The 11,947-nt window shown below is 57.3% G+C and overlaps 1 protein-coding gene across 5 annotated transcripts in view; it reads right to left on the reverse strand.

Moving 5' to 3' along the window:
• Positions 1-1,819: 1,819 nt before the first annotated feature.
• LOC111156420 (acetoacetyl-CoA synthetase) overlaps positions 1,820-11,947 on the reverse strand; it is a 53,713-nt gene continuing 43,585 nt past the window's right edge. For 3 of the 5 annotated variants that reach the window (XM_022517302.1, XM_022517303.1, XM_022517304.1), the window contains 5 exons: positions 11,363-11,488; positions 7,041-7,110; positions 6,540-6,598; positions 5,493-5,695; positions 2,840-3,053 (listed from right to left, as the gene is read on the reverse strand). In XM_022517302.1, coding sequence (XP_022373010.1) covers positions 2,916-3,053; positions 5,493-5,695; positions 6,540-6,598; positions 7,041-7,110; positions 11,363-11,488 — 596 coding nt within the window. In that variant the 3' untranslated portion in view covers positions 2,840-2,915. Of the gene's footprint in view, positions 3,054-5,492; positions 5,696-6,539; positions 6,599-7,040; positions 7,111-11,362; positions 11,489-11,947 lie in introns of all 5 variants that reach the window. The other 2 variants (XM_022517301.1, XM_022517300.1) reach the window with 2 other exon arrangements.

Here is an 11,947-nt window from a genome sequence, read left to right on the forward strand (position 1 = left end):
GGCGAAGTTGGGAACAGACGTGCTGGAGAACCAGGAGAAGGTTGGGAAGGAAACTGGGGGGTACAACCTGCAGGCATCACAAAGGGAAAGGCCACTGACCAGCAGGTGCTTTCAGGGCAATGCCGGGGCCAAGGCACATCGTGGGAGAGCCAGCACCACGGGGTTCGATGGCGGTCGCTCAGACCATCTGTCTCTCATTAATGAAGCTGTCCAGCGCAGCGTATTAACACGGAAGTGTGGGCTTGGCCAGCCCAGGGGGTCTTGCTGGAACTAAAAAGGCACAGCATTTAAGTCTTAACAACACCTCTGGAACAGTCTGACGTGGGCTCAGAGCCCCCAGTGGGTTGGAGCCCGAGTCCCGGGAGGGAGGCTAGCAGCCAGGCCCACAGTAGGGGGACAAGCTGAGCCCAGGGTGAGTCGACAGCCAGGGGTCCCAACCACCCAGCGGCTCCAGCACAGAGCTCACAGCTTCTGACGGCCGCTCTCCCGTCCTCCTCACCAGCAGGACCCGACCGTGTTTGCAAAGCGAAGGAGGCAGAGTAGAGCCCCCAACGCGCCCCAGGAAGAGGTCAGGCTCTGCAGCCAGGAGATTTAAGGCGGCACATGGAAGTGAGTGTGCGAGTCAACAGATGTTAAGATAGGGAAATGATCCCGGATTACTGGAGCGGGGCCGACGTGATCACAGAGGGCTTCTGTGTGCCAGCGGGAGGCAGGAGGCCCTGCAGCTCTGGGGATGGAGGCATGAGCCAGCAGCCACGGGGGAGGGCGCCTCCGGAAGCTGGAAAAGGCAAGGGAGACACTCTCCTCCGGGGCCTCCGGGAGGAACACAGCCGGTGCACCTTGACTATAGCTCAGCGAGATCTGCGTCAGGCTTCCAGCCACAGTAATAAATTTGTGTTTTAAGCCACTGAGTTCATGGTAATTTGTTACAGCAACAAAAAACAAATATGAAAAAGGTGACGGGTCCTGTTTAAAAACGCTCAGATGTCCGGACGCCCTTGCCGCTGGGGATGGCCGTGTGGCCCACTTCTGGTCAGTTAGGTACCAGCAGAGCCTCACGGGGTGGGGTTTCCAGAAGAGCCACTGTTTGGCTGATGACAAGGGGACAGATCAGAGAGGGAGGCCTTTCTTTCTTTCTTTCTTTCTTTCTTTCTTTCTTTTTTAAAGATTGATTTATTTGACACAGAGAGAGAGAGACAGATCACAAGTAGGCAGAGAGGCAGGCAGAGAGAGAGGGGGAATCAGGCTCCCCGCTGAGCAGAGAGCCCGATGCGGGGCTTGATCCCAGGACCCCGAGATCATGACCTGAGCTGAGGGGGGCCTTTCTGCCCCTCACCCAGCCCACCCATCACTTCCTCCAGCTTCCTGCCGGGAAAACCATGGGAGGTGAGAGGCGGGGCAACTACAGACGGAGGACGACGTAGTGCAATTACCACCCAGGCCCCGGACACATGCTTGCCTCCACCATCCCCCAGACAGGAGAAAAAGCAGCCCTCTTTCCGGGCAAAGCCTGGATTCTGCAACACTCTCCCAGGGACGCATGGCTCTTACAATGACATGGGTTGCTGTCCCGGTACCTGGCTGCTGGAACCATGAGGGAGCCCAGGGTAAGGATGGGCCTCTCCTCTGGGGAGCTGGCCTCTCAGTCACTGGGAACCGTTGCTAAATGCCCAGGGCCCAGGAATGCCCCACCCCTGTGACCAAACATCCCCCCTGGGGCGCAGCCCCCACAAAACAAGCAGCTTCGGACGCGCATCCAGTCACCCGTCCAAGGAAAACTCCAGCACGCCGCACACGCACAGGTGTCTGCACAGACACATATATACAGAGAGACGTTTATTGCATAAATTCCCCCTAGCACCTTCCCCCTGTTTTTATAATCCAGAAGAAAAGGGATTCAAAACAGGTTTTCATTGTGCTGTTTTTAAAAATACAAAAACGAACATCAGGATTACAGGAACTTGTTAACGTGCTGGACTGAGAACACACACGAACCGCCCAGCGAATGAACCCGTGACTCGATTTACAGCTGCTGGGAACACCGCTTCCACGCGAAGTCCCGAGAGCCCCCGGGGGAAGGAGCAGCAAGGCCGTGTCCCCTGAGGCCAGGCGGCTGCGACGCGGGAGGACCCGTGCCCGCTGTCCGGGCGGCCTGCCGGCGCCCCCAGAGCGAGGGCGCCCCGAGAGCAAGGCCACCCCGTAGGGCGGATGTCCAGTTGTCTAATACCCACACACACCGGATAACAAACGTTACAATATTTTTAAACCACTCGAAGTCCATGAAGTAAGGAAACCCCGTTGAAGCACAAAAGCCACGTGTGGTCCCGCGAGAGCCTCTGCTGGCCAGCGGCGGGGTTGGGTGGGCGTGACACGCAGCTGCCCCAGGACCTGCAGGAGCGGTGGGCCACCCGGGGACCAGGCCACGTGTCACAGCAGACGGCCAGGCCCCGAGGGACGACGGCCAGAGCCAGGAGACCCACGTAAGAGGGAGACACAGATTTACACCTGAAGACAGTAAAGGGGATGACAGGCACAAGGCTGAAGGCAGGACGGCTCCTCAGAGGGGCGCCGCTGCCAGAGAGGGAAGCGCGGCCGTGGCCGTGACCATGGCTATCAGCCACAACCGTCCACGCACAGGCCACCCCCAGCTCCTCGAGGCATGGCGCGTGCAAGAACACTTGTGCAAAGACACACACTCTCCAAGCCTCGCCACACACACAACCAAATGCTCCTTTTCGGCCTCTGAAGGTCAGGACATGGTCCAGGAAGAGGTAGGGAAGCCACCAGACGCGACTGCGGCCCGGACACGACTCTTCCTCCAGCCCGCGGACACTTGCCTTCCCAAAGTAACGTCTTGACCCCATGAAAGTCACAGCACAGATGCATGTGGCAGGTGCCGAGCAAGCCGGGCCGACTCAGAAGTCCTGCAGCTCGGGGATGTCCCGGTACAAATCTAGGGCCTCGGGGTTCGAGAAGGCCCCTCGGTACTCCACGGCTTTTCCAGCGATGATCTGCTTCACGGCCACTTCCACTTTCTTGCCGTTGAGGGTGTACTGCACAGGGCGGAGGAAACAAGGAGGGGGCTGGGCCTCGAGCGGGGAAGAGCCCGGGGCTCCCGGGGCCGGGCAGTCCAGACCGCGGACAGAACGATCCCCGCCTGGAGCCCACTGCGCACTGTGCCTGCGGAGGGGGCCTTCCACTGCGGTGAGCACACGGGCCACCACGTCCGGGGACTGTGGGCTGATTCCCGAGGCCCCACTGGCCTCCTCGAGCGTGATGGGGGCCCCAGCGCCTCTCCCTGCAGGGCGCGCTCACGGGGCTCACATAGGGACAGCTCTAGCAAGGGCCTCACTGTCAGACTGTCTCTTTTTTGTCAGTGCCACTGACTTCACTAGCCTTCTCTGTACTGTAAAATCAGGCCATCACCAGCATGTCAGCAGCGGCTGGCTTCCCACCACCTCGTCACGATCACATGGCCAGCGAGCTTCGTCCACAAGCCTCACCAAGCTGTCCCCAAATCTGTCCTCAGAACCACTCGTCGGGGTGGGATGGGGCAGTCAGACTCCTTCCAAACGTGCAAAGCTCCCCCTAAAACCTGTGGCCCGCATGTGCCGCCTTTGCTCCCTGCGGGCCTCCGGTGGCGGTGCAGGCGTCGGGGCCAGGGGACTCAAGGACAGAGCCCTTTAGTAGAACGGCAGTGCCCTGATCTCTCCTCCACGGGCATGATTTTTTTTTTTCAACCTGAGATGTAATTAAAATTCATTCATTTGAGAAACTCAGGCGACGTGTGAACTAATTAAGGACCTAAGCACTAGCTTCCCAGGGACTGCCTATCACTGGGGTGTCAGCCCCTCTCGGCCGGGAACGCGAGAGTCTCACATGCTATATGGGCTTGGAAGCTTTACACAAAAGCCCCAAGAATGGCTCAGGGGAGCTAATAATTTATATCTTCCACCAGTTGACAAAAGAAAGAAGACCGTGATTCAGATGCAATCCTACTACCGCTTTCCCTGGCGAAGAGGGTGGTGGGAGGCAGAGGACCCCCCCCCCCCCGCCCCTGGGGCTATGGCTCGGGCCTCCCTGGGGCACACACACCATGATGCCTCCCATCGGTATGGGACAGGCATCTCAACTGTGAGTGGGGACAAAGATGTGATCAGTCGGGGCGGTCATGCCTGCCTGGGGCCTGCCAGCCTCACAATGCCCCAAGTGCCCCCCAGTCTCCTTGTCCGGGCCACCCGCACCCCAGCATGTGACACACAGGGCCAACCCAATCCATCAGTTCAGATCAGGAGGCTCTGGAAACACAAGGACCTCAAAAAATCTCAGGGAACCCTCAAAGTGACTTCCCAGCCCAACCAGACAGAAGAGACAGCGCCCGCGGAGGGTGGGAGCTGACAGCGACCTGATAGCCATGCTGAGGACAGAAAGATGGGCCACCATTTCCTGTATCTCTCAAATAAACCGTGTCACTAACCTCATGACCACAGTTGGGGAATAACCCTTCTGGTAACAAAGGACAGATGTCCCGTTTCAACAAAAGAGAGCCGAGGGGAAGATCAAACTCTCATACTCCAGAATGTTCCAGAAGCAGACAGAACTGGTTCCCTGAAGGAAAGCCTTAGGCCCTCATCAGAAGGCAGTAAGTGTCACAGACTCGAGAAGTACCTTCCCCCGCCGTGGGAGCCACCGTCCACAGAGTCGCTGGGAGTCACCAACCAAGAGAGACAGAGAGACTAGTCCCAAGCTTGGGACCCTTCCCGTGCATAACCAATATTTAAAAGAAGCGTGTGGACAGGAGAAGTCTGGGCCCTGCTCAGGACAGCATCAGAGTTGTGCTCCCGCAGGGGCCCGGTCACGCTCTGCCCCATCTCCCCATCAGAGAACCACGATCCGCCGGCTTCCATACAGCCTGGCTCGCCTATGCACACACGCGTGCATGTGCACATGGCAGCCTCCCCTCTCGGCTGCCGTCCGCGCGTCAGCAGTCCCAGCTGAGGCTGAGATCCAGTCTGGGCGCCCCTCCTCCCCCACTCAGAACCTAAACAGAGTGGAAGGGGGGACAGCTTTCTGGAGACGCGCCTCTAAATAGATTCGACTCTTCTTTCCACGGGCGAAACTTAAAATTAAAAGCCAAGAGCAATGGCACCCCAGCGGCTCTTTAAAAAGTTAAAATTAATTTTCTCATTAATAATTTTAAGAACACACCAGCACCACACTGGGGGAAAGCTGGCTGGATGTGCAGGGCCGGGCCTGCCTAGCCTCCGAACACAGGTATTTTAGCAGAAGTTACTTTAAATGCAATTCAGGAAGGGTTAAAAAAAAATAGGAGAGAGAGAAAGAGAGAGATGTTGGGGGGAAAAAGATGGGGTTGCCAGGCAACACAGACAAACTATATATAAAGCAGAGCAAGCTCCTAGATGAGTCCCCATGTGCGGGGCTCTCGGGGAGATGCTGGCGCTCTGACCCCACGGCCTTGAGGCAGGACCTACCGGGATGCCCTTGGTCTCCAGGATGAGGCTGGGCACGTGCCGTGCAGACAGGCCGACGCGGATGGCGTTACAGATGCTTTTCACCAGCTCGGGCCCGAACGAGTGGCCGGAAGCCATCTTCAGGAAGAGAAGCACCCTCTCATCCCCGTCCTTGTTGTACTGGGGGATGCAGAGGCTGTCCGCCACCTCCTCGAAGGCCTCCACTGCAGACACAGGGGAAGGGGACACACGCTCACAGTGGCCCGCCGCGGCCAGCCAGCAGGGAGGGGGAGGCCGGCCCCCGGGGCCTGACAGGCACAGCCGGCTCTCCCCCACCCTCCCGGGAAGAGACCCTCCAGGGGAGCACGCAGGAGAGTGCCCGTCTCTGGCGGGGAGTCAAGAGCTGTGGCTTGAACTGCAGTGGTCAACGTGTTTATAGGAAGCCAAACACAGGCCTCCCTGGCTCCACTACACACCGATTTAAAGATAAACAGGAAGCAAGTGCCTGTGGTGGGGACCCCGCTGCGGGGAGGGACAAAGGCTCAAGGCAGGAGGAGCAGGACTCTGGCCTGGCTCCACCGACAATCTTGGCATGACATCAGTAGGACGCCACCTCCTAGGGAGGCTGACTTCGTGGCCTGCGTGGAGCATTTTGAAGGCCCATGGTTGATTCTACTGTGCGGCCGCAAGGCCCACCGTCTTTATATGGTGCCCTGAATGGCGCTGTGGGACCTCCAGCAATCACAACCTCTCTGTGCTTCTCCTTCACCCATACGGAGAGGACATAATTAAGCAAGCCAAGGTTGCTCACTGTGAAGATAAAATGTAACGGAACAGGAATGGGCCTCTGAGGCTTTGCAGCCATGAGCAGTGTGGACAAGGTATGTTCTGGAAAAAAGGACACGTTCACAAATGTCTATTCTCACCACTGAGGCAAACAGGCCAGAGTTAGCGCCAAAAGGCGGGCTGGGCTCTCTGGAAAGCGGGCTCTGGGTCTCCCTGCTACGACAAACCCTCCTTCCTTCCTGGATGACCCGAGAATAATTCAGGAGAAAGTGAAACACTTACCAATGTTATAGATTTCTGAGCTGCCAAATCGCACTCCGTTGGGGTTGAGTGTGCCATCGCTGGAAAGAGACAAGGTCATGAACACACAGCAGTTCCTGAGTGAGGCATGTCACCCGGGGGCGGGGGTGGGGGGAGGCATCACCCCCTTTCCACATGGCAACACTGGGCCCCGTCATGAAGGCTCCCTCCCCTTGCTCCTTATCCCTACCAGTCCCCCTCTCTCTCTAAACACCAAGCCAGACAACAAGGGAGTCCCCTTTGTGTGGAAACACCTGTCACCTCCCTGCCCCTTCCCACCTGTACAGCTGTTCTGGAAGGGCTGCTACTACCGAGGACGGACACACCTTTGCCACAGACCCGCTGCCCCATGCTGGGGCCCAGGAATGTGGATCAGGCCCAGAACCGGACCTCAGGGAGCTGACACGGGATGCCCCCTGTCCCTGCCTGGATGCTTTGGGAAAGGGGGCTCCTGGGAAGAGAAGCCGTCTGAAGACCCCTCACCTCCGGCCCAGCATGCTGATGCCCCCCGTCTTGGGGTTGATTCTGCAGAAGTCGCCGTGCACCCAGACACCTGCAGAGAGGCAGAGGGGCTCAGTCACCCCGGAGAAGGGGTCCTGCCTGGACAGACGCCCATGGCAGGCATGACAGCAACAGGAGGTTCATCAAAACAGACACGGCTAAGGCACAGAAATAGGTACGGAACGGGGCTGGGGCCCGGGGTAAAAGTGGATTAGCCCATCCCTGCCCCCAGGAGCACAGCGTCTAGCAGGGGCCACTGGGCACCCAGTTCTGACACGCACCAGCACGCAAGAGAACATCACTCCTTCAGGCACCCACAAGGGCCTCAGGAATTCACAGGGTTGGGACCAGCCCTGGCAGTGAGGGTACGAGAGGGGGCAGGGGAAGGTCAGTGGGAGCTCTGGGAGCAGGCCTGACTGAAGCCACTTTAGGAAGTCAGGGTGGTCTGGGAGAGCTGAGGGGGCAGGTCTGGAGGGGCTGGGCCCACCCCTGGAACGGGACAGAAGCAGCACGACCAGAGGCAGGCTCCTAAGGGAGGCCCGAGGTAAGGCACGAGCCATGTGCACAGAGCTACCTAGCTCGTAGAACGCGGGGGACAGAAGGCAGAGGAACGGGGTGGAGGGGCAGGGATCAGAGGTGACCATGCAACCGATCACCTGTGCCAACCCCGTGTGGCCCGGCAGACAGCCGAGGCCTGGGCTGGCGGCATTCCCAGGGAGGCCCTCGTCCGGACACAGCAAAGCTAATAGCCCCAGCCTCAGCCACATCCTCCAGGAGCAGGAAAGAGAAGTCATTCCTCAACGGAATTGCCAAGGGAGCAATTAAAGCGGCCAGAAGCTTCCTCCTGCCACCAAAGGCAGTGACCCTTGACCAGCCCCACAATCGGAGGCCAAACGGGTGTGAACGACCAGGAGCACATCCCGCCAGCTCTGTGGCCACCTGGAAGTCACTTCCCCAGGGGCAGCCTGGCCTCCTGAAATGGGGCCCGAGTCCCTGCGGCCCAGAAAGGGAAAATATCAAATAAAACCACCTTCGGGGTCTTCACGGAGAGGACCTCCTCCCCCTCAATGCTGGAGACGCTTCCCGCCTGGAGGCGCGAACCCCACCCGCCCGCACCTGTCCGGGAGGCGCCCCGTGACGAGACATCTGTCCATCTGCAGGGAGGTGGTCCTTGGGAGGCAGTTAGGGAACGGAGGGTCTCCTGAGCTCCTTTCTTCTGACGCAAAAGAGTAACTGTAGGTCTCCGGGTCCCCCTCCCCTCCTCCCCTAGCTGAAGAGAGAAACCCCCTCCTCCAGATGGGACTCGTGAAAGACTCGGGTACACAACAAGAAAAGATCATTCCCAGGACTGCGAGTGATACGCCAGGTTTCTGCAGAAGCACATCCGACAGCTACTCCCAACGCCGGGCTTCCAGACGCCATCCCAGGGGACAGGGCTGCAGACACAGCCGCAGGGCCGCCCCCTCCACGAGTCCTTTCTCATCTGGGGACCAGGCGCCCGACCGACACAGAGTCTGGGCCGCGCGGAGCCGGCTCTCCCAGGAGTTTGATCATGAATGCGAGACCCCGGAAACGAAGACAAAACGGAAGATGCAAATGCACCCTGAAGGAATTGTCATTTGTGAAAATAAAATGCAGCACTGCCGCCTCCTACGTGAAGTCGGGAGGAAGGATTCTCACGGGGCTGGTGGCTCTGCTGCCAGATTGTCACGGCGCAGGAATGCAGGCTTCCCTGCGGGTTCCTGTGCCCGGGGCCAGCAGAGCACTGGCTCCTTCCACCTGGTTTCAGCGACCGCATGCCAGTGCAAAGGGAGAGACCCAGCCTTGCTCTTGCTTTCCTCCTGCAGGAAATCTAGGTAAGCATGTGTCTTTGTATAGAGAGAACAACAGCATGGCTGTCCACGTCTGCAAGTGCACCATCATGAATAAACTGCGCACACACACACACGCTTCTCTTATGGGAGGACGGAGGGCTCCATGAGTTATGACTCGGAGTCTCCTTCCACTTTGAGCTCTTCTGCTGATGCGGTCTGAGGGAACCTCTGGCTGTCTCCATGTCCAAGTTCAAAGTCCCAACAGTTGCTGGGTGTGCTTGGCTCCCAAGTGGAAATGTGTCCCCTGCATCCATCTGTACCCATTTTATTTCCCTTTTTATCTTGGCTGCCAGGAAACTCGGAGCTGAAATCACTGCTTTGTAGAATCAGAACAGTCTAAGTCTTTCTTCAGTCAGCTTTTAAAATCTCTTTAAATTTTTACTAGGTTTTTTAAAATGATAAGATATAAAGAAAAGTAAAACAGCTCATAATTCCCCCGACACAGATAACCCTTTGTTGTGGATTTATTCACACACTTAACACACACATATTTCCTTTTAGAAGTTTACACAAAGAGGTACTGTTCCCTCTGTGCTGTACTTCTTTTTTTCCGCTTACTAATTCCTTGGATATCTCTGCCTGCTTACGTTTTCACCTGGTCTAACGATGTCTGAGTTTGCATGCTGCTCCAGGAACGACAACCTTGGCCACCAGCTGTTTCCTTCAACACTAACTCCAATACAGTGTCAGAATCTCCCAGGACAACCTGGACAGTCAGGTTCTACCTGTGTTCCTCCAGTCCATGACCAAAGGCTTCAGAGTTCCATTATCTTAACTGCCTTCCTCTTTCCAAATTGGTTCACAGATCTCCCACCTACTCCCAGAAAGTATCTGAGGAAACTACTTATAAAACCGATTACATAATGAGATTCTTTAAAGAGAATCAGAAACCCTGCCCTGGGGGTAAGAGGACTGCTGGAAACAAGCAATGATTTCCGCTCTGAGCTTCCTGGCAGCCAAGGCAAAAATGGAAATGGCAATAAAACAGGTCAAAATACTCGTTTTCTCCAAGAGGGAAGTTCAAAAAAAGAAGGAAGGAAGGAAGGGAGGGAGGGAGGGGAAGGAAAGGCTTTGAAATCAATCCTGAGAGACATTTATCATGTTAACTGTAAATACAATAAGTTATAGGAAACACAGTTTCCAAAGAGCAGTGAGCTGTACTGCAGGAGACAGGAATGGATCCTCCCACTGAGGTTCTACTCCTTTTGGCCTCTCTTCCTACGGCAGGAGGTCCTGCCCTGTCCTTCAGGGTCACCTGAGGAACATTTCTCTCTACATTAGCTCCCTCTATGCTGCCTCACTCCACCTGGACAGCTACACACCAGCGGGATCCAAGGTGGGGCTCACGTGTGGCAGGTACCCAGGAGGCCACGCCACTTCTGGGGCGCTCCTCCGACGCCCGCGTGGGGGTGCGATGCCAGATACAGTGGTTTTCACCTGGGACGTGTAAAGACGCAAGGCCGGGGGAGAAACGGGAGGGATCCACGGCGAGTTCTGCTCCTGCCGGCCACCTGCCCTTCTCTGATCCTCCACGAGCCGTTACCACAGAATCAAATTACCTTTCTGGAGACGGAAGCAAGCACGCACTTGGAGAACACCGCTCTGGGACAGAGGGCTTACTAAACTGTGAATCAGACAGCTGTGATAACTCGAGGTTGCTTATGGACGAAGGAAAGACGCCGACGGGAGTCAGAGCTTGAAATAAACACCTCCCTGCTCCGGGGCAAGGCGCCACTTGGAAGATGAAACGCGAGGGTGTCGGTCTGTGTGCAAGTGACAAGCGGGCTGCGGAGCACCCCACCCCCAACATGCTCCTCCTCCAACACCTCCATGAGGACTGGGTGAGGGTGCGTGCCCAGTGGAGAGGAGGAGGCCCAAGCCAGATTCCTCCTGAACACGCTGCTTCTGTCTGAACCGGCAGTCCTGGGTAAGTGTGCAGCCCACAGCCCTCCCACAGGCAAACCGGGGCTCGTACTGGGGCTCGTGCCGGCCCCCGGCAGCCGCACCTGCAGCCCAGGGGCTCTGCACACAGAGGCCAGCTAAGCAGAAAGCAACCCCACCAGGGCTCAGCCAGTTCAGCGTCTGACTCTTGGTTTCCGCTCAGGTCCTCTGCACTCAGCAAGGGTCTGCTTGAGAGTCTCTCCCCTCCTCCCTCTGCCCCTCTCTACCCCCCTGCTCACGTGCTCTCTTTCTCTCTCAAATAAACAAATAAACCGTAAAGAAATAGAAGCTAACCAGACGCCAGTTTCACATGATGGCTCCAAGCAGAAGGGACAAGATCCTGATCCCCATTCAGCCTCGCCCCCTGGTGGAAGGAGCTGTGAGCAGTTTCACAGGTGTGGGCAGGGAAGACCTCGGAACCAGACCCCGAAGGCCCAGCCCAGAGGGAGTGTGGGCGGCTCCCTCCGCATCCCCCACCACCAGACCTACCTGGGAATCTGGAGAAATAGGCCTTCCTGTACTTGCTCCCGTTCTCATCGTTCCAGAAGTGCGTGGGCTGGCAGGGGATCGGCTTGGTGCACACCAGCTCGCCGCTCTCCCCCCACACTGCCTTTCCTGCTTTGGGAAGGAAAGACTACCCTGAGCACACGCAGCAGCACGTACCCTGACACACGCTCCCCATCCCCTACACCATGTACTTGGGACCGACCCCAGCGACCTTCCCTCCAGACCCACGCCCCCCTAAACCTCTCTTCTAAAGGGAACTGATTTTTCCCACACGTGTATTAATACGTTCACGCCATCGAGACACGTCTCCGAACAGCAAACTGCATCCATGGCCTCCTGCTGTGTGCGCCCCACACCCGGCTCGGCTCTCCCAGTGTGGGCTTGGGGTGCCTCGCTCGTCCACTATATGCGGCTCCAGCCCACTCGTTTTCACTGCTTGTAACTGTCCACATGTGATCGTGGCCATTTATTCCTCCGGAGGACAAGCTCTGTATGTTCCCAACTCTGTTCCCTACTGCGAACATGTGGCGACGCACCCACTCGCACACCTCTCCTCGCTCGTATGCG

Source organism: Enhydra lutris, unplaced genomic scaffold, assembly GCF_002288905.1.
Source record: "Enhydra lutris kenyoni isolate GAN:26980312 unplaced genomic scaffold, ASM228890v2 scaffoldscaffold46, whole genome shotgun sequence".
NCBI classification, from domain to species: domain Eukaryota; kingdom Metazoa; phylum Chordata; class Mammalia; order Carnivora; family Mustelidae; genus Enhydra; species Enhydra lutris.